The 21,848-nt window shown below is 36.7% G+C and overlaps 1 protein-coding gene across 15 annotated transcripts in view; it reads right to left on the reverse strand.

The window, feature by feature from the left end:
* Positions 1–21,848, reverse strand: part of STXBP4 (syntaxin binding protein 4) — a 143,919-nt gene that overhangs the window by 94,880 nt on the left and 27,191 nt on the right. For all 15 annotated transcript variants that reach the window (XM_043528425.1, XM_037914673.2, XM_037914675.2 and 12 more), the window contains 7 exons: positions 17,579–17,685; positions 17,016–17,205; positions 14,391–14,469; positions 10,683–10,777; positions 7,084–7,180; positions 5,788–5,900; positions 4,847–4,936 (listed from right to left, as the gene is read on the reverse strand). In XM_043528425.1, the coding sequence (XP_043384360.1) occupies positions 4,847–4,936; positions 5,788–5,900; positions 7,084–7,180; positions 10,683–10,777; positions 14,391–14,469; positions 17,016–17,205; positions 17,579–17,685 (771 nt within the window). The remainder of the gene's footprint in view (positions 1–4,846; positions 4,937–5,787; positions 5,901–7,083; positions 7,181–10,682; positions 10,778–14,390; positions 14,470–17,015; positions 17,206–17,578; positions 17,686–21,848) is intronic.

Consider the following 21,848-nt stretch of genomic DNA (forward strand, 5'->3'; position numbering starts at 1 on the left):
AGATCTGTGTGTTCAGAACTGTGAAGAGACCTTTAGATATATTGCACCAGTATTTCCTGTAATTTGTGTCATCTCCAGCATTTGCTATGGTTAGCAAAAACAGCTTTTCTGTAGGCACACTTTTTAAGACTTTGTTGTGTAGAAATCAAAAAGATGATGAGCTGGACATATTGCTGACATTCTGCCATATCTTTTCCCAATAATATATATAAATCAACATTCTTTATCATAAATATTAACCCATTTGTAAAGGGTATCTTTCAGGCTACATATAATCATAATCAAACATCTCAAAAAATCCTCTAATGGAGGCATTTTTCCATTACCCAGTAATGGCAGCTGTTATATAACTACTTGATGTAATCTATAAAAAAAAAATGCCATTTATTTCTTTTTCTTTTGGTAAGAAATGGAAGGAACCTAATGAATCAGTAGAAATTAAATCTTCCCCTGTATAGATTTCTTTTTGTACCCAAATGTTTTTAATATTTGTCTGTACTGTGAATTAAACACTTTTGAGTTTTCCCACGTGGGACTGAATATTGAATTTGAAAAGTGTCAGTAGAAATTCACCTCAACTTGTACTTAATAAAAGATTCTCTCTTAAAGGATACTGTTAAGTGTACCGAGATCTAGTAATGTCTGCAATGCACCAAAGGGAGTAGCTAAGGGCATGATCCAAAGCTCATGGAAGTCAACAGGAATCTTGCATTCATTTACTGACCAAATGGACTGTTATTCAGATTCTTAGTAATTTTCTGTGTTGAGCCATGATGGCTATAATATTTTTATTTGTGAATTATATTTATTGGGCCAGATCCTTGGTTAGTGTAAATCAGTTTTGCTCCACTAAAGTTAATAGAACTATGATGATTTACACCAGTGTGGAACTGGCCTATACACACACACAGTCTTATCTGGGATAGCACAGAAACACTTAACAAGGTAAGGTGAGCAAGAACAGATGATTCAGGAGACTGCTATCAGGATACTAATTGATTGGCCGATAGCTAACTGGTTGAAATTCAGATCAGATAAAGTAAGTAATGAGATTTGGTCTTATCTGACAATTTTTATGTGGCTTATGTGAAATGAACTCGTAGTTCTACTCAGTTCTTATTGCACAGTGCCTGTCACAAAAAAAATCTGTCTTCAAATTAGCACGCATTGGTAGGTTCAGCAAAGAGAATGATCCACTTTTTCTAGCCCACCAGTGGTCCCCACAAACAAGGATGAGGTCACTTCCTGTACAGTGCCAGAACTTCAGTCTCTTGGGCTGCCAATAGAGCACCTTCCACATGCAGTGGTTCACTTAAAATAATTAAAAAGAAGAGATAAAATGAAGTGGTTAAAAGGACATTACTTATTTTTAGTAAGGGAAGTAACCAGATGTGTTTGTTGCTTTCAGTCACACTGTATATCCTGTAACGCCTATGATGAACATACACTGAAATGCTTCTTTTCCCCTTCTGGAAACACGTTAGCTATTAGTACCTTCTTTGCATTTCATTTATGTGGCGGTCAAATGAATAAATATTAAATAGACTTAATTTACTGCACAATCTTACAAATGATGCCAGCACTTCAAGGACAATGGTTTCTTTGGTTGTCGTTCCTGTCCACTGACATCTAAAAACTATACCCTAATAGCCTGACATCATCCTGATGGAAAGCTTTCAAAACCTTCATTAAAATCTGTTCAAAAAAGTGTGTGTTCTATTATAATATTTTCTGTATTGTGGTAGCTGGTACCAGTATGGAAATGATGGCAGAAGCTATTAAAAGTAGTAAACATGGGGCCTGGTCCAGCAAACCCTTTGTGCACGGAACTCCCATTGAAGCTACACCTGTAATTCTGAGCACCTCATTACAGGCAAGGTAAATGGACTCATTTTCAGAGATTAGGATCTTCAAAATCTATCTATTTGTATGGCCATAATCATCATTATATCAAAATGCATAGCAATCATTAATGGATTTTATCCTCACAACACTCCTCTGAAGTAGGTAGGCTTTATCTCCATTTTCCAGATGGAGAACTGAGTCATAGGGCAGACTAAGTGTTTGTCCAAAGTCACACAGGAAGTCAGTAGCCAAGCTGGGAACTGAACTCCGGTTTCATGAGTTCCAGTTCAGAGTCCCATCCATTAGAACACCCTTCTCATCCCACTGAATTCCACCAGCATATATGAAAAATCAGACCACTAAACCAACCTGAGAAAGGTAGCAAAAATTATAAAAAAAAATCTGGGGAGACTGGCATTGAGTAAAGATTAAAAGAACTAACAATTTAGTGGGGGTGAAGATATTATAACAGTCTATAAATATTTGAAGGGAGAGGGATTATTAGTGCAAAAAAGTGGCATTACTAAGAATAACCAAGATTTTTTTTTTAAAGAAAAGGAGAATGTATGCTGAGTATCTGGGGTACCACAACTTGCCGAGTGCCTTCAACACAGAAGTTAATGGGCAGTTAAAGGCACTTAGCACTTTGTAGGATGGTATCCTAAATTTCTAAGAATCTGTAACCATCTGAGTATTTTCTCTTAAGTATACCCAATCAGAACTTTTCTGCAGTATCCAACATGAGTGTACTTACATTGAAAAAATTACAAAGGTTGAAACAAGTTAGACACACAAATTAAAATACTACACCATTAGTATACAGTAGAGGCAATAACTCCTCTGATCTCAGGAATTTACTGTAGAAGCCCAGGGACACTTTATGTCTAATGTTCTAAAAGGGACATGAGCAGTGTGTTTCCTTATTATTGAGCAAATTAAGACAACTTACTGTCAGTCATTCAGGAACATCAATTATACTACCAGGTTGGCTGGGAAATACTGAAATATAAATTACTGAGTGGGAAACAGTATGCCAAGAAAAGCTCACGGTATGCCTATAATAAGAAACAATTTACATGGGTTTTTTTTAATGCTGATATAAGATTAGAAATGCAAATATTTGAAGTATTGCTAAGATGCACATATCCTTAGTATCTAGGAAATAAGAAGATCCATTGATTAAACTGGATTAAAAGAGAAATGTGTTTCCCCAACAGACTGGCTAAATAAAGTGTATTTATTTATTTTTATTTTGGTCTGAAATAAACTCCACACAAAAGGACAAGAATCCAAAGCTCTGGGTGCCCTTGACATTTAAGAACAGAGTATTAGAGAAATAGCAAAACAAAAATTGATTAAAGCAGCAACGCTTATTTCCAGCTAATCCATATGCTAAAATGAGAACCACCTAGTTTATTTATTTATTTATTTATTTATTTTTTAAAGAGAGGACGATACCCCAGACAGGTATTTCTTTTTTAGACTAGTTAAATGGGAAGAAGAGCAAAGCACTTCCAGAGGTGATCAAATAAGTATAGGATTTTGCTCTAGCTACGAGATAAATTTTGACTTAAGGTGCCATCTTCCTATCACAAAAAGCCTTTTAAGAGAATAACATGGCTGAGGTTAAACACAACAAATAGGAGAGAACGGAACGAGCAAACAGCTTTAAGATGACTTTATTAATGTGATGAATTATTCCATGGTGTGTATGTGTGGGAGGCAAGTGAGGGTGACATGCCAGTCAAACAAATCTGGACATCTTCGCACTAAAAGGGCTCAGTTGTGTAAGGTGTAGAGAGATTCCTGCAAGGTACTAAGAATCCTCAGCTCCCATCCCAAGAGGTCCTTGGTATCATTCAGGATCAAATGCTAGGTGTGTTTTGGATGACTGATTAAGGGTAGCACCCAATACCTGCTGGTTGTAGAAGGAAAGCTGGTAATGCTAGCAGGTGACCTGATTCAGGAAAACTCTTATCTTGAAGTATGTGCTTAAATCCCATGGACTTCAACAGAAGTTAAGTACATGTTTATATGCTGGCTTTAATAGGAATGCTTTCCTGAACTGAAGCCTGAATGATAAATCTCCAAAACTTTATTTACTTTGTACTGCTTCAATCTAAGAATTAAAATCAAAACAAACATATATTACAGGTTCATCTGATAAGTGAGGGCTTTTTAGTTGTTGACACAGACTTTTATTTAAGAGATTAGAAAAAATGTTCACATATTTAAGAAATATAGTATTATGGGATTTGGATAGCTCAAAAGATTAATAATGGGCTATACAGTGCTCTCTCCATATTCTTAGATTGCTAATTCCAGTCCAGCTCAAGTACCTAGTGGCTAAAAGTTGAGAAATGCTCATTGTCCTATGTGGAATGAGTCTGATTCACTTACCAATGGACAGTTGTCTACATCACAAAAACCACCACAACTCGCACTAGTTGTCACACTAGATAGTAGTCATAGCTGAGAATGAGCATGGAGATTGAGCTTGTCTTTTACCCCAACAGGTAGGCTCTCCAGGTTAGCGTTAAGGTAGACTGGCAGGTACTGACTGGGGGAAGTTTGCACTGCTACTACCTCTTTGCTGTACTTGTTTTGAGGATAGATGACTTTAAATCTCCGATTCTGCCAATCAGGCATCTTTCACAAGTACTAAAAGGTGATCAGCTATTATGGTGATGTGGGACCCCATAAATTCCTAAATAGATCCGATAAATCACATACACACAATGTACCTCTGTGAAATGTCTCTAGTCTAATTTCCCCTGACATTCAAGCTAGAAAAAAGCACAGGGATTCAGTATAGAGAGTAAAGGTCAATTTCTGTAGAAGCACATTGTATGCATATGCTCTTTGGATACCAGCGAATACTATCCTCTCTTGTACCAATACTTTTTATGCTATACACAGACAATTCAAATTCAGGTTAAATGCTATATTTCCTTAAATGGATTATTTCATTTTTTAAAAAATGATCAGAATTAAATATTACCTTCAGTTTACTTATTTCTTTTAAAGCTTCATTTCTTTCTCTTTTAAGTCTTTCCACATCATCCATTTCCAAAGAATCACAAGATACAAGCTGTATGTATTAAAATATGAAAAAAGGGGCAAATTAACAGAAACTAAAATTAGGTTAAATGCATCTATCACAATGCTTGATCTCTTTAAGAACAGAGTCTTGTTAAAAGAAAGTCACAAGTAGGACTGACAAAAGAACTTTTTATAGCCATTAAACATTAATGAAAATGCAATTTGTTTCTCCAAAATATTGTAGATTTTCAGCAACCAAATATGAAAACTTTCAGTTTAGAACAAAACAAAAAAAATGTTGGTTTAAACTCATTTTTAACTGACATTTTCTGACCAGCTCTAGCCAGAGGTTTTCCTGCAATGAAAAAATAACTTAGTTTGCTAAAATGGATTAACAAAAATTATCCACAAAAATTTCTGAGACAACAGTGCCAATAAAACTAACTACCTTCCCCCTCCTATTTTATCTCAGATAAGGAATAACTTACATTCAGTATTTCTATCCCATCAGGGTTCTAGGTAGGCCTTCATTCTTAAAAATTACCTCTAAAATAAAGTGATTTCCAAGTGCAATAGAGGTCCAAATCACTGTGCCACATAATTGTTTATTACTCACACTGCAGAAAGCAATCAGCAGTCCCTTTAAGGAACGTCAATAAAACATTGTTATCCACTCATACTAATTCACAACGTATTTATGTGAATTGCTCCCTGCAAACTAGGTTGCTTTAACAAGGTTTTTTAAAGGGTTCTTAGGAACTAGGTTACTTTAAAGAAAACCATGATATGAAACTGTTTCAAAAATTTGTCCAAGAATTGGAATAGTTTTAAGTAAATTAACCTTTGTTAGCTTATTCTTCACAATAGATAAATACTACTGAGCTCCAGCAGATACTTTACCTGTGAATCTAATAAACTGGCAATTTCACTGGCCCCAAATGTTATAGGTCTTGGGCCACGACCTGCTTCATCCAACTGCAAACAGAACAGATTTCTTGCAACCTGAACAAAATCTAAAACAGAGTTTAGTTACTGTAGTTTGTGGCATCAATTTTATAGGAGTCACTTTGTTTTTCCCTAGTTTAAAACTGTTTGCAACTACTATTAAAAATGAATGCAGTGGTTGTGGAAGGTGCTGGTCCGACAGCCTAAATTATGGAGTAGCAGTAGCCTCTCCATATTCACCTTTGAGCTCCCCTTTAAGTATGAATTTTCAACTCCTCCATTAACTTCCTGAAAGATGAAACAATCTACCTGCAATTTTGTCTACAGCTTCTTATCACAGCACCAAGTTCTTTTGAGGAAGTTTGTAAAAAAAAAAAAAAACAGAAAATGGAGTTTTAAAAACGTATGCTCAGGAGCTTGCTAATATTTTCTCAACTTGTGTTTTAGTTTCACTCCCATGGATTGGACAAATATTAAATAAATAAGATACTAGAAATTCTACAATTCAGTTTCAGAGATCAAGAAACAGAAAGAAACGAATATTGTTTTACGTTATTCATAGAGCAGCTGGATGACACAGACTGGAGACCTGACACATAATTCCTTTGATTTATTATGCAATTTAAAAATAAAGAAATGTATACCTATATTTTTATTTATTGTTTTGAAGCCCACTTTAATATTTAAGAAATTTAGAGAAGAAAAATGGTTAACTTCTAAGGTTCGTGATGCCTAAATTAGTAGCAACTAAAATGACACTGCATGCTTCAATCTCATGACTGTTTCTTAGGAAACTATTACACAAGAAATATTGTTTACAATTAAGTAGTCTGCAAAAATGAATTTGCTATAAAACAGATACTTTGTGCTTTTATTTTTGAAAGAAAGCAGAGATTTCTTAAAGACAAACCATTTTCATTTAAAAAACCCCCAGACTTAATAATACCCTATTTTCAAGACAAAGTTGAAAATTCATTAGTATAAGTGAGAGCAAAGTGCACTTAAGGGCTAGTGAGCTGAGACTGCTCTTCATAAAGGAGAAATCTGATATCCATTACAGATGGCTAGTTCCAGAATTGCAAGTTCATTGTTAAATAGTAAAATCACGATCTCACCTCACCATGTAGAATTTTCATTACAGTAATAACTTACAGATGGGAAGGTTATTTTAACTGAAAATATATAAAAGGGTATTATATGCTCTCTGTTTCTATGTTACATTATTTTCCAGGGCACTCTACAAATGGTTACCTCCAAAAGATACTGTCCCTTTAGAATCTTTCTGGAGTTGGTGCCTCAGGACTTGCTGCTGTTCATTTGTGGGCTGAATCCCAAGATAATTTAGTGCCTAGAAAACAAATAATTTTTTTTTTAAATGGGGGTTAGAGATCTCTTCCTCAAATGGGGAAAAAAGCCTTTTCATTATAGCTCTCCTTTACTAAGATGATGTGTCTTGTGTGGTCACTGTTTCTTAAACCTCCTCAAGGACAGATAAATAAGAAAGATGGACAGAATGGGCTCTGGTGACTCCCCAGGTGTAGCTGTCTTTATTAATATGGACTACTTGTGGCTCAGTACAATTTTTCCATGATCATGATATTTTGGTCTGAAAACATTAAGGTTAGAACGATCATCGTATTTATAATATTGTCATCACCATAGTATGAGAGTGTTGGTTTACAAAACTCTCAGAAGCTACCTGACACTGAAGAAACTTTCACTATAGTAGGCTAATGAAGGAAAACGGGTAACGGATGCCACACTTATGCCCATGCTTCCACACAGTATCCCTGTTTTGACTCACTTGGACCGTCAGCACAAAGAATGATTTCATATCAAAGTTTCAGCATTTGCTTTCACTCTCAGTTTTTGTATTTATTTAATTTTTTGTCAAGTTAAACTAAATTTGGTGCTTGTGCTTTTGAGTCACAGGGAATTATTAGTTTGTGTACCTCAAATAGCTTTTATAAGACTAGGTTTAAAAAAAAAGAAGTAAATAACCCAACACATTATACAGCGTACAAGATAATGCTGATATATATAATTGGTAATGGTTTCTTTATAGTGCTAATGGAAGTAGGGCAGACTAAACATGATGGAGTGGTAGAGTATACCTGAAAATTGCATATAAATATAACAATTTGCAAAACAAACCATTCAATGGCATGTAAACAGTCTGCAAATGCTATATCAAAGACAATAAAGTATGTAATAAAGAGCCAAACATTAATGTAAATTAAGTTATATGCAGAAGAAGCTAACTAAACCAAAGAGACATACTGGTTTCAAAACATGAAAATGACTGACTATTTTTTTCAAGGTAGAAATATAATCAATGTTAAATCCTTTAGAATGTACTGAGGCTTGGACTGCTAAATTAACGAATGATTAAAATGTCATATTCTAAAGACATTTCTTCAAAATTTTTGAATATTGCACACAAAGATGTTTATCATAAATCATCATTAAATGGACAGCCCATTGCTCATACGGGTTTTCCTTTAAATGTTATTAAAATGGCTGAGGTAAAGTAAATACCATGGAAATAGTTTCTGGATAGTAGCACAAGACAATTTATGACAAAGGCAAAATGCTCAAGAAAAAAAATCTGCTGGTTAAAGCCTGGCCCAACAAAACACTCAAGAACATGCATACTTTAAACATGCAAGTCCTACTGCATACACAGTGACTTCTTGTGTTTAAAGTCAAATATGCACTTAAGTGCCCTGGCTGGACTGGGGACCAATGTGGAACTTTCAAATGACAGCATGCCCCACTGTTATTCTCAGACCACCTGCCTTGGGACTGTCTTAGATTTTCCTCTTTCAGGGCAGCTCCATTTTTAAATGCCCCCACCTACTGTGTGTGCGCATGGGTTCAATTTTTATATTGCTTGATAATTTCTTTGTTTCCGAACCCATGTATGAAGTCTTCCTTTTGCCTCAGACTGTTTGACAGCTGCTTCCTTGTTTGGTAGGTAGAACCATTCTGTCTCAATGGCTTGTAATCCCTTGTCTGCTTACTGTCTCCCCACTATAGGTGAGAGTGTTGAAATCAACTGAAACTCCTCTAGTAGTGGAAATCTATCACACCATTTTAGCATGCCATCTAATTTGGGGCATATAATCAGATTTTGGGTTACAGGCCAATAATTGTTACTGAGCATCCCCACATTCATCACATGTTCATTTCTCCAGAATATTTTCAGATATGGAGGGATAAGGTAGAAGATGGACGAGAGATGGGAGGGAGAGAGACTAAAACAGGGAGAGGCTGGTTGGAATTAGGAAGCCTTATGCCCTTCATCCTTATAATCTGTTAGCTTTCAACTTGATGTATAAATTACAAGCTGTCAACTGGCAATCAATTTATATGGGCAACATGCAAGATGTTCTCCACTTCAAAGGCCAGGGTACCAGATGTCTAGGCAGGTGCTTAACTTTAAGCATATCAATAGGACCTACTTATGCACTTAATATTGACCTATCAACTTCAATTCTGCAGTGGCAGAGACAAGAGGACCCAAAAGATTTCTTTCCCTCCATCTTTACCGTGTATTATTAGCTAGATGATTTTAATGGTCTCTTGGCTGATCACCTGAAGACACTTTTCACTGTATAGCTACATTTCCTCCAACTCACAATTAGATCTTCTTGCTCCAATGACCTGAGTATTATTAAGGTAAAGTACTGCTAACACTGCAAACTCCTCTACTGCAGTCTCTCATGGAACGTTGAAAGGGATCAACTGAACTTCTTATAATGCAGTCTAGCATTCTCACATTAACTCCAAACCATAATTAGAAGATTTTTGTTACTTTGAACACTGTTTGCTATCTTTTACCCCCTTATTGACACTTGTTTCTTATGATCAAAACAAGAAACAAATAAAAATGTTGGTAAAAATAGGCCTATTTGTATTTCCTTCTGAAATACACTGTGTCATGCAGGAAAGATCAATAAAAATGATAGATCGAACTACTGTATGCTGACAGTGCTAGGGCAAATGAAATAATCAATTTAAATATGTCCTGCATGTTTCAGCAAAAATGTATGTGACTGATCTGTCCTTCTACAGTACTTGCGTGCATCTTATTTCCTTCTGCATCTCTCTCATCTGTTTTCTACTTTTCCCACTATGAATCTTCTCCAGGATGTTACTTCTCTGTAGGCGCAATTTCTTTGACTTCTCTCATCTTCTTTTACTCATCATATCTCCACATACCTTTGTGGGTATCTCCATATTTCTCTCCTTAAATTTTAGCTCCCTGCCTTTTTTTAATTAAAAAAAAGAAGACTTTTATGTACGTGGCTTTGTTTGCATTTATTTTTTCTATTTATGAGCCCTTGGCACTTTGTTCTTTCCTCCGTACCTAGATTTTATTTCACGTTGTTTATATTCTGAATGTTTTGGCTACAATTTTGTGCCAGAGACTCCACAAAGTTCACTAGGGACTTTGCTATTGCTATCAATTTTATGTGGGAGGCACTCAGATAGTACAGAGATGGGTGGCAGTATAAAACCCTAGGGAAGGAAGGATGGATAGAAATGAGTGAAATTCCTTTTTTCAATATTCTCTTTCAACACGATGTTGTGTACACTTAAGATGCTCAGCAAACAATGCATTTAGAAATTAACCAGCCATTTAACTATTTGACCCAACCAGCCTTTAACTATTTGCCCAATAAGTAAAGTCAGATATGGATACAGAGCCTGAGAGATCTATACATTTGGAAAGTAATCAGTTCTTTTTTACCTATTTACGCAGTAGTCAAGCTAGACGTTTTCTTTAGACATTTTACATTCACTGATTATGAAAAAAATAGAAAACAATATTAAGCGCTATTTACCATCTCCAGTTTCTCTGCTTTGAGACGAACAGTGGGGTTCAGAGAAATCTTCCTTTCTTGAGGTCCATAATCTTCAGTCCAGTTGGAAGCAACAGCTAAGAGACAACAGATTGTACGTTAATTGGAATTTTAATTGGAACATTTCCCTCTGAAGAATGTATTCTGTAGTCCTGCTGTTCAAAATAATTCCAGCTAATCACCTGATTGCAGGAATGAACTCTAATGTTTATTATGACTTTTTTCTTAAATGCTAAAAGGTACATTACTAAAATATTCATTAAATACCCAAAAGGGGAAATACAGACACCGTTTAACCACTGTTAAACCATTTTATAATTATCCATCAAAATGGGAGGGAAGTATGTAGCATGAGGTCATGTCGTAACAGAAAAACATGACTTACACTTGTGACACTACCTTCTGTCATGGAATACATACAGAGTGCTTTTGGAAACACATTTATGAATTCAGAGATGTCACCCATTTGTTAGCTTTTCTGCTACTGTCAATTCCAGGTGTTTAACTTAAGGAACTGGTCGGTTCTATATATCCTCTGAGGAAATAGCAGGAGGCACTGTGTCAAGAGGAGGATTATCTCCTGCCACTGAGGGGCAGAGCTGAATTAGGGATCTTGCCTGGAGTGAATCCCTTCTGGCTTCTCCTCTTGCCTAGTGGGAATGGGAAACTCCCCTTCTCCGGGGCCTGTCCACCCACTGTGCCCCTCCTTTCAGATAAGAGTGTAACAATTTTCCATAATTAAACAATGCACTAATATATTAGGATTCGGATGCAGTTGTTCAGTTTCCCTTACGTGCAAATTATAAATGCTGGAGGAAAAGTGAGTCCAAAATTATAAGCAACCAACACAAAAGATTTCACACCTACAGATTTCTTTTGCAGGGAAAACAATACATGAAAAATCAACTATAGCTTTGCCAGAGTGCTCTGGTTTTCTCAGTCTGTTGGAGAAACATCTCAGTACACTAGGAAAATAGCAGAAGGCTCTTCAGGGCCTTTGACTGCTCGCTATATGCACTGCAGCAAACTTGTAGCTTCACTTAGATTTTACATGCACTAACATTTTATTTAAAATAGAACAAACAATAAATCCACTGCTGAGTTTTTGCAGATGGCCAGGTACAAAGAGGTTCATGCTATAGACAAGCTTATCAATGTGAAGTTATTAAATTGCCTAATTTGGAAAGGCATCCAAAACACTTCTTATTAAAAGGCTGAAATTCTGAGGAACAATCACATATTAACTAGTGTTCTTAATTAGTTCTTCGTCCTATTTTATTATTTCATCAAGTAGGAGACTGAGATGGGCTCAAACCAAAATCTGCATCCGAAAACCTCAGGACTCTGCAGTTTGGGACCATCTCCAAAACACAGAATAGAAACAAAACTAAAAAAACCAAAAAAACAAAACTGGATTTCGTAATTCACAAAACATCTGTTTCCAAGCTCAAACTAATTTATATTCTCCATATGTGCTCAAAAAAACATCTTTTTGGAAACCTGTAACACTAATACTGTTTGCATGCTTTATTAAATTCTAAAGACAGCAGGCTACATCCTAAGCTAGAGTAAATCGGCATAGCTCCCCTGAAGTCAGTGTGTGGATACTAAGCTCACAAAACTATTGGGTCATGGGCTTTATGCATAAATTTTTTCAAGCACGTCTCAAAGTTATGCTGATTTTTCTTAATCACAGCAATTTTTGATCCAAGAGCTTGGATCTTTATCTCACGTTAGCCTTGAAGAAGACGTGTGTGACAGAAATAGCAGTTTCAGTCAAGGACATGTTGTCAAATGACAATGGAACGAAGGAAGTCCAGAGACAGCATATGGGACAGTATAATATAGATTGTACAGCAACTGCTAGAGCTATCTTGTTTATGTTATTATGCATTGTAGCCTTCTTAGTCCCTTTTAAAATATCATTGGGAATCTGTTCCCATGGGGACTGTCCTTGGCAAATGAATTTTTTGTGGTGGAGACGCAGGAACAAATGTCCGAAACTGAGGTCCAGATTCGCAGCTGGTATAAACTGATGTAGTGTCACTGACTTCTTCTGATTTAATCCAATTAATTCAATTCTATTTGTGGACTGAAGCCAGTGAAGTTTCACCAGCTGAGAATCTGGCCCTCACTAAACTGCATGTCAGAGAGCCACAAGGTGGGTGACATAGTATCTTTTATTGAACCATCTGCTGGTGAGAGGACAATCTCTCAAGCTTACACTCTACCACGTATGTCCAAAATCTTTAACTGTGATCAAAATAGATATAGAGCCCCACTGTTTCAAGCAGGGAGGGAAGGGGGATATTTTCATCGCTATTAAGCTCCCAGTCACTGCATTTTGTCTGTTGCATAGATCCCTCATTTAAAAATACATTGGTTTGAGAAGTCTGGATCTGGAAAAGAAAAATGGCAGTGGCTCAGCTCACACGTACCCCTTCCTTTTAACTAAATAAGAAGCCCTAAACGGTAGGTCAAAGGAGCCTTTGTCTTGTAATGCTTCTGATCTAATCTAGTCATGGTAGTTTTCATGGGCAGTATGATCGAGAGGTCTGATTATTTAACTCAAGCTGTATGAAATACCATGACGTCTCCAGTTCCAAAAGTTGGTATTCAGCCAGTTAACCCCTTTGGGAATATCTCTATTTATGCCAAGTTGGTCACGATCCCAATCAGACTGCTTCATTTGGAATTAGGGTATCTACTACGGGCCACGTTAATCCCTAGCGCAATTTAGGTAATGTCAGTGGAGTGACACTACGGTCCTCTGTGTTGGTCCTCCCTCTCTTGACAAATTAGACTGGAGTTTTTGGTCATGTGGACTGATCAATTAGAGAGGCAGATGTAATGAACACACTGCCCTCATTTGTACCAACTGAGTGGTAAGAGGGCTCCTTGTCTACTGCATAGCAGTACAGAGCACAACCATTAGCCTAGCCGTACTTAACACCAATGTAAGTGTGTATGTCATGCCTGTGCATTTTCATTGTTCATAAATACTATGCAAATCGTCTCATTGACGGATTTATCACTGTCAATTCAGATCTAATTGTTGTGAAAGATCAGATCCCCAATTATTTTTCCTTCAGCACCTCCAAAATATATATCTAGAGATATGATATGATTATCACCTTTGCGTGAACATTAAGGTTCTGAAATACATACAGAAAATTCCATAGCAGTGTTTTAAGTAGATAGTTTACTAATGTAGCCTCTATATAACTGAAAGAACACACAAGCCACTTTAACAGTTATTTTTGTTCCTAAAATAAAAAAAAAAATGTCCTCCTTAAAAAAAAAAAAATAAATAAAAAAGTACATGCAATATACTTCTATAGCATTTTATCAAACTGAGAAAGCACTGTTTCTATGGCAACCTAGTCTTGATTTATATGTGAGTCTTCATTACCTGGTTTCAACTGAGTCTATTGATTACTACTGCTGTACTGAAACGTTATGATCATTCATCTTTGTTTAGTTTCAACTATTTGTCCAAGAAACTGGACAACATAAGTTATATTTGACATGGATTGCTGAACAATCCATTCATTTTAGCCTTTTATTCACGGCTAGAAAAATGGCCCATATACCCTTCCTTAAAGCCTAGTAAATCACATTGTGCACTACTTTCTGTGGAAGAGCAATTGCAAAAAATAAGAGGGGGAAAAAATTAAATAAAGCATTTACCAGCCACAGACACATCAGCAGGGCTGCTGTCTGCAGAAGGAATTGGAGATTGTTCTCTCTTCTTGAATCCAGTTTTCATCTATGAAAGAAAATCACAAGTCATGAAATGACATTTGCTGAAGTAGGTCAAAGACCAGACTCGAAACAAATGTTAACCTTTAAAAAAAATGGGTGGATGGGTAGACAAACAATACTGGAAGAACACTGAAGCCAAAAACCCCTATGTTACGTTTAAACTCTTACAGGCACCATAAAAAAGCAATGACATTCAGAATGTAAAGGCTACTGTGGTATACCCACTGTGCCTAAGCACTACAGAGTACTTTTCATATGGTACTATTTAAAAAGTAACTGAAGCCAATGTAACCATGCTCTGTCTGAGGTGTAGCCCACATTGATGATTTTACGGCTTTTAAAGACTTATTTTTCAATTCAGAAAGCATATGTGATTTCTATTATGTAGACATTTTAATAAAAAGCCATAAGTGAGACATTTTATTAGAAAATGTATTATGGATCATTACTGATGAGGTTTGTACTAAAAGTGTCAAACCTAGTGCTGGAACAGAAGAGGGCCACTTTGCCACATATTTAATAGGGTGCAGTATACTGTAAATCATGTAAACATATTAGGAAAACTTCTATACCACTGAAACACTTGCTCTTGTTGTTTTACAGGGCTTGTTTTCCCCTCGTCTTGTTTTCTGCACCTGAATTTTAGAGCTGGTGAAAGCTGCAACAGTGACGGTCTTTCATGGTGCATCCAATTTTTGCCTCTTTGCCAAGACTATTGGCAGACGGAGCATTAGTTCAAAATGTGACCGTTTATGAGACATGGAACAGGGAACTGGACTGATACCAAAGTAATTAGGTATAGGCTGATGAACAGCTATCAAATAACAATGGGTCATTAGGGGCCACAGCTGAACTTAACCTGGTAAGCTATAGTTGAAAGGCTCTGTCCCTCTGGCAGAGCCATAAGTGTACACAAACTTAGTACTATACAACAGCAATATAACAGACATGGTAATATTTTCGAGTCTCTGAGGTTCATTATCTGCAGAATAACCATCACAGTGAACACCAAAAAAGTGTGGCTGCACAGGAGGCTGCACCCTACACAGGATGTTTCTGAAAAGGAACACATAGGCATGTTTTTCAAATATGGACACAGGGGAACCACCTCCTTTGATTACAGAGTCTAAAAAATAACTGTATAAGTCCAGCTTATTGAAAGAGACTATTTTGTTCACCTCTAAAAAGAACTATAAATTAAATATATTTTAAAAATGCCAGAAAACAGAGGGCAGTTCTAAAATAGTCAGCTTTCTCTGGTCTTCAAAACTTTCACATCATCGCACACTATGATAGTTTAGTTTGCACTAATGATGTGCTACATTAACTAAAATGTTTGTTTATATTTTTCCTTCAGTGTGATAAAACATCTATAAAACTCTGAGTTCTAAACAAAGTTTTATAGTAGTCTACATTCCGTCTCCAAACTGTATCATCATCATAAGGTGTAAAAATCTATTATTTTAAAAAACTTTTTTTTTATTGAAGGAACTTGTCAACCGTCTCCTAAAGCCAGGGAGAGAAACACATTTTACACAGCAGAGAAACATCCACTAACACAAGTTGGTGTGCAACTCCACACTAGCAAGCTATACAGATGTACAATGTACCAGAAAAGATACATGCAAATAAAGCAAATAGTCACAGGTAGCTGGCACCCCAGCAAGGAACAAGGTTTGAAATCTAAAGCGAAGAGGTGCCAAAAAGTCCCCAAAGAACTGTCAAGTGCCCCATATGTTATCTGGTCTTTCCCTACACAATGTTGCAGCAGCTAAAATCAGATGGGAATCTCTTGATCTCAGTTAGCAGAGTTAAATACTGCATGACCAGTGGAAGGACACACTCAGTTGAGAGCCCCCCACAACAGAATTCACGCCCCCGGGAGGTTTGCTGGAGCACAAGTCTAGCAAGAGTTGCACTACATTAAAGGCTTTTTTATGTGGTTTAGTTTTTTTGGCTTTGTTTTGGTGAGGCGTAAAGATCTTATGTCCCGTTAGATTTTAGCCCTGAAAAAATGACAGTTATTTCTAATTTCAATAATTGTACATGGCTTCATGTAATTCTCATTTTTCGGTTTAAGTTTAATATAAACCCTATGTTATGGTAATAAGCACTGTAAAAAAAATCTTTAAATAATAATAATTATTATTCACTATTTACTAATATTCAAAATCTCCTCCATATCTGAAATATAAAATGGAAATGGTTAGATATTATTTATTTTTTCAAAAGAAGAATTTGACAACCTAGGATCACAATTAAGATTTAATTGAGAAGCGAGATGACCAATCAACTAATGATTTCAGTTAATATTCTCATTCCACTGGCCAGTACTGTTGATTCTAGAGAGATCTTACACATCTATCAGAAAGCTCCTAATACCCCAGGGGGTTTTGAGGAGGAGTCTAATCATTTACTTATTGGAATGGTAACTACTTGCCATTAATCTAATATTGAAATATGGAAAAAAGTTGCAATAGGATTTCTATAATTTAGAAAATTAATCTCTTACTTGGTTTGTTCTAAAACAAGAGACAAGACTATACTCACAGTGTAGGATGTGGACACCTTTGAACCCGGATTCTCATTAGGAGGTGAAAGAAGATTAAACGCAAGTAGTGTCTGTTGCTGTCCGCATCCAGCAGAAGATGCCAAGAGACTGCCAGGACTTTGAGGATTTTCAAAGCAACCGGGAAAAACTCTTTGTCTGATAAAAGCGATCTCCCAGGCAGATTCAGATCTAAATTTAAAAAAAAATGTTTTACATAGATTATATGCAACACTGTTCATAAAATGATAAAGCAGCCTTGCAAAATTCTACTTGTCCAAGCCTCATGGGGTAAGAATTTTTTTGACACTTGTTTTTATTTCATTCCTCATTATCATCAGTTATGAAGGTGGAGGACAGGTGAGTAGCATTTGTGACTGAGCTAGTAAAGTTTCCTAACAATTTTGCATCACTTGGATTAGTAACATATTTGAGCTTTTTTAAGAGTAATATGCGTATTTAATATTTCAGAGCCATGAACTTGTCTTCTTACTTCAAACTACTCAAAAGAAAACTTGTACAAGATTTCACTTTGGGGGTTTAGCTGTTGTAGTACAATAATTACCTCAGCTTTGTTCTGTTGATTATACTTTTTGCTTCTTCATAGGAGACTCCAATCATTGACTCCTTGTTTATGGATACAAGCTGGTCTCCAGGCTTCAGTCGTCCATCCTAATCAGTAACAATAAAGAATCCAAGTGTGACATTCTGCGTTCACTGTTGATGAAGATGTAACTGAAACAATTTTCTAACTGCAACAGTTTAACATGTACTTTTGAACCCATGAATTTAAGAAACAGTCAAGGCTGGCCAGACTTTCTGCCTGGACGAATATGTTTAATCCATTAGTAATATACATCTTTTGTACTGCTGCTTAGTAGAATAACTGTGCAATGAAAGAATGTGTTGTATGTGTTAGATTTCAAAAGGCACAAAGAAACAATCATCAATACTATATTCTACGCTTTGGTTCTATAAATCAGTATCGAACGTTCAACAACTGTTACCGTGCAGAAAAGCTATGGATGCACCAGACTGCATCAGACTTACTATTATAACTACTTTGAGGGAAAAATATGCTGACCAATTTTTCCAGCCACCCAACTATGCACTATTCATTTTAAATAAATGCTATATTATGAATTGCCTGACAATCACAGAATCATAGAAATGTAGGATTCAAAGTCATCCAGTCCAGTCCTGCCCCAGTGCAAGGAACTAAGTATTAACTAGACCATCCTTGACAGGTCTTTGTCTAACCTGTTCTTAAAAACCTCCAATGACAGATTCCACAACCTCCCAAGGCAATTTGTTCCTGTGCTTAACCACCCTGACAGTTAGGAATTTTTCCTAATGTCTAACCTAAATCTCCCTTGCTGCAATTTCAGCCCATTATTTCTTGTCCTGTCCTACAGGACTCTCAAGCATAGCTCACCTGGTCTAGCTGTTCCATTTTTATATCACGTTTTTTTTCAGTTGTGAGAGAAGCCGACCACCCCATTTTGTCTGATTTGTTTGGCTGCAGGCTGTTTGTTTTTAGATTCAGACTTTTTGCTTTGCTGCCATGTAAGACAAAGGATAACATAGCCACTATATGTCTGATTTCCATGATGGCTTGAGTGAGCATGAGAACCTCAATCAGTCACTTGTTTAGCCTTTCACTTATCATTGAAATAAATAATAAAATGGCTATGGACTCTGACTTCACAATACTGAAGTTCAGTTGGTTGGTTTGCACTTCACGACATACTAGAATTTGCTTTTAACCAATCTCTGGCCTGAATCCTGACATTTTTCTCACTGTGGGTAGACCCTTTGTGTTGACACAGAAGCCCACTGGAATCAACATGCCTCCCATGCAGGCAGACTGCTCTGAATGAATGGAACAAGTTGCACGATTAGAATCCCAACATGGCAGGTACTGTATACTGCCGACATAGACTATAATCAACGTTCAGTGACTTGAATAGTCACAACAAAGTTTTCAACTATGGAATGAACACACGTCCGGCTATCACAGGTATTAAAGGAATTTAACATTTGCAAAACACAGATTATAGAAATATTGCTGACAAAGAATCCATCTCTGAATTGAAATTCATCAGCTGAAATCGTTCAGTTTCTACGGTGATGGGAGTCCGTATAAAAGCTCTGACAAGATAAGATAGATAAGATGTCAGTGGCATTACAACAGCAATTAATTTACTATAAAAATAAACCACCGACAACAGTTTTTCCAGCATGGAATACCTATGGGAAGTTTCTCTAATCCAGCTCAGAGATGATTTAACTGGTAATTTGAAACCACCCTTCAGAGCTATACCCAAGGACTTTTCAGGCACTCCTTAATCAGACTGATCTGAACATGGGAGAAGAGACTAAGGGCTTGTCTACACTGTCACCTCACAGAGCTGCAGCTTTCTCGCTCAAGGGTGTAAAAAACCATCTCCCTGCAAAGCACCAGTGTAGACAGCGCACCAGCGCTGGGAGCTATGCCCCCCGTGCTGAGAGCTACGCCCCTCGTGGAGGTGGTTTTTTAGAGTGCTAGGAGAGCTGTCTCCCAGTGCTCTGCTGCGACTACACAAGCCATGTTAAAGCGCTGCCGTGGCTTTAACGTTGTCAGTGTAGACTAGCCCTAACTTCATCAATAGAGGCAGAAGAGAATTGTAGGAATAAGAACAACATTATCTGCTTTTTGCAGTTTGTAGCCATGTTGGTCCCAAGGTATTAGACAAACAAGGTGGGTGAGATAATATATTTTATTGGACCAACTTCTGTTGGTGAGAGAGAAGTTTTTGAGCACAGATCAGGTCTGGAAAAGGTACTCGCTGTCACAGCTAAATATAAGGTGGAACAGATTGTTTAGCATAAGTAGTTAACACATATTCTAAGGGACCTTTTATACTGAAATGGCCCATTTCAGCATCTGTAGTCAAAGGAAAAAAAATGGGGGTTAGCGGGTTATAGGCTCATCTTTTGAAGGTAAAGATCGCATCGTGGAACAGACCACTCAAATACTGAAAGAGAACCTGATTCAATACAGGGAAAAAAAAAAAAAACCCACATCTCCAACCACAGAATCCTAGTTGTCACCTACTACCTCCCACTGAAACCCATACAGGGTATCATTTAACAATCACAGCCCATACTCAATGGGGGACTATACCCTGCAAAAAATCTTTCCCAACCCCCTCTTTTGGCCTTCAAACACCCCCCCAACCTCTCCAAGCTCATCATCTGAAGCAAACTCCTCACAGACCAGGACACACCAACTCAAAGCAGCACCAGACTCTGCCTGAATAACAGATGCAAAACCTGTAGAGGTATCTCCATTGCTACAATGATCAATACCTCCCACAACATGCTTTTCAAGATCCCCGGGTCCTATGTCTATCACAACATGGGGTGTACTTCAGCTCGTGCACTATATGCCCCAACAAAAACTATGTGGGTGAAACCAGACAATCACTATGCTCTCAAAAGAGCTCTCACAAAAAAAATGATAAAAGACAAGTACCATATCACCTGTTGGTGAACACTTTTTACAAATTTCAGAGTAGTAGCCATGTTAGTCTGTATCAGCAAAAACAATGAGGAGTCCTTGTGGCACCTTAGAGACTAACAAATTGATTTGGTCATAAGCACAAGGACTCCTTGTTGTTTTTACTTTTTACAAAGCGATCACTCTGACCTCATGCTCAAAAGAAACCTGCACAACACAAGCCTAGGTGCTAAATTCATAACTTTACTAGAAGCTAGAAATCATGGTCTTAATAAAAACATTGGGTTTATGGCATGTTACAACAATCTTTAACCCTTTTTTCTCCTATTACTGAAGAGGTTTTAATGGGCCTCTTCAGCTTGAATTGTCCCTTAGAATATATGTTAACTAGTTATGTTAAACAATCTCTTCCACCTTGTATTTAGCTGTGATACTGAGGGCAGGTCTACAAATTTACATCAGCACAGATGCACCTTTGCAGCTGTAGAAGGTCTAATGAAGACGCTCTTAGTCGATGGGAGAGAGCTTTCCTGTTGGATTAATTACTCCACCTCCGCAAGAGGCAGTACTATGTCGACAGGAGAAGCAGACTGATCTGCAACTTTCTGAAAACATAGAGACATACCATATTTCTGTTACAGACAGTCATAGGACAACATTTTTAAAAAGGGGGCTTGAATTCTCATTTACACCGAGGTCCTTTTATTCTCTTCTGGCTGTGTAAATGGGCCTTAGAGTGGGCATAAATCACAGTGTAATTGAGAATTCAGTTGAGAATTGAGAATTATTAATCATTCTATATATTGTCATATTTTTTTCTAGCTTACGCTTATAGATTGTAAAATTACTATATTTCACTAATATATGGCAAAAAAAATACACACACTCAAGATGCACCTGTGTTTCTGAACCCATACAAATTCATTGCATGGACAATTTGGAAGATCTGAAATACAAAATTCTACCTTCATTCAATTTTTTAATATTTCATAAAAAAATCCCCAGAAAAAATACAATTTTGAAATTAGTAAACCTAAATATGCTGGCCTGAGAAGGAACAAATATATAAAATTTTATAACATACATATACTTATATTTTAGCTGCTTGAACACTATGATTTTATAACACATCATATTTTGTTGTTTAATATTTGTCTTTGACCACAAAGAAAAATAGCTTGTTTTTTATTTGCCACCAGTATACAAAAATACCAACTACAATGCTGCCCTCTGGTGGCTCACATGGCAAACATCACATTTTAAATTGAAAAAAGAAAAGGAGGACTTGTGGCACCTTAGAGACTAACAAATTTATTTGAGCATAAGCTTTCGT

This window comes from Chelonia mydas, chromosome 14, assembly GCF_015237465.2.
Source record: "Chelonia mydas isolate rCheMyd1 chromosome 14, rCheMyd1.pri.v2, whole genome shotgun sequence".
Classification (NCBI taxonomy): domain Eukaryota; kingdom Metazoa; phylum Chordata; order Testudines; family Cheloniidae; genus Chelonia; species Chelonia mydas.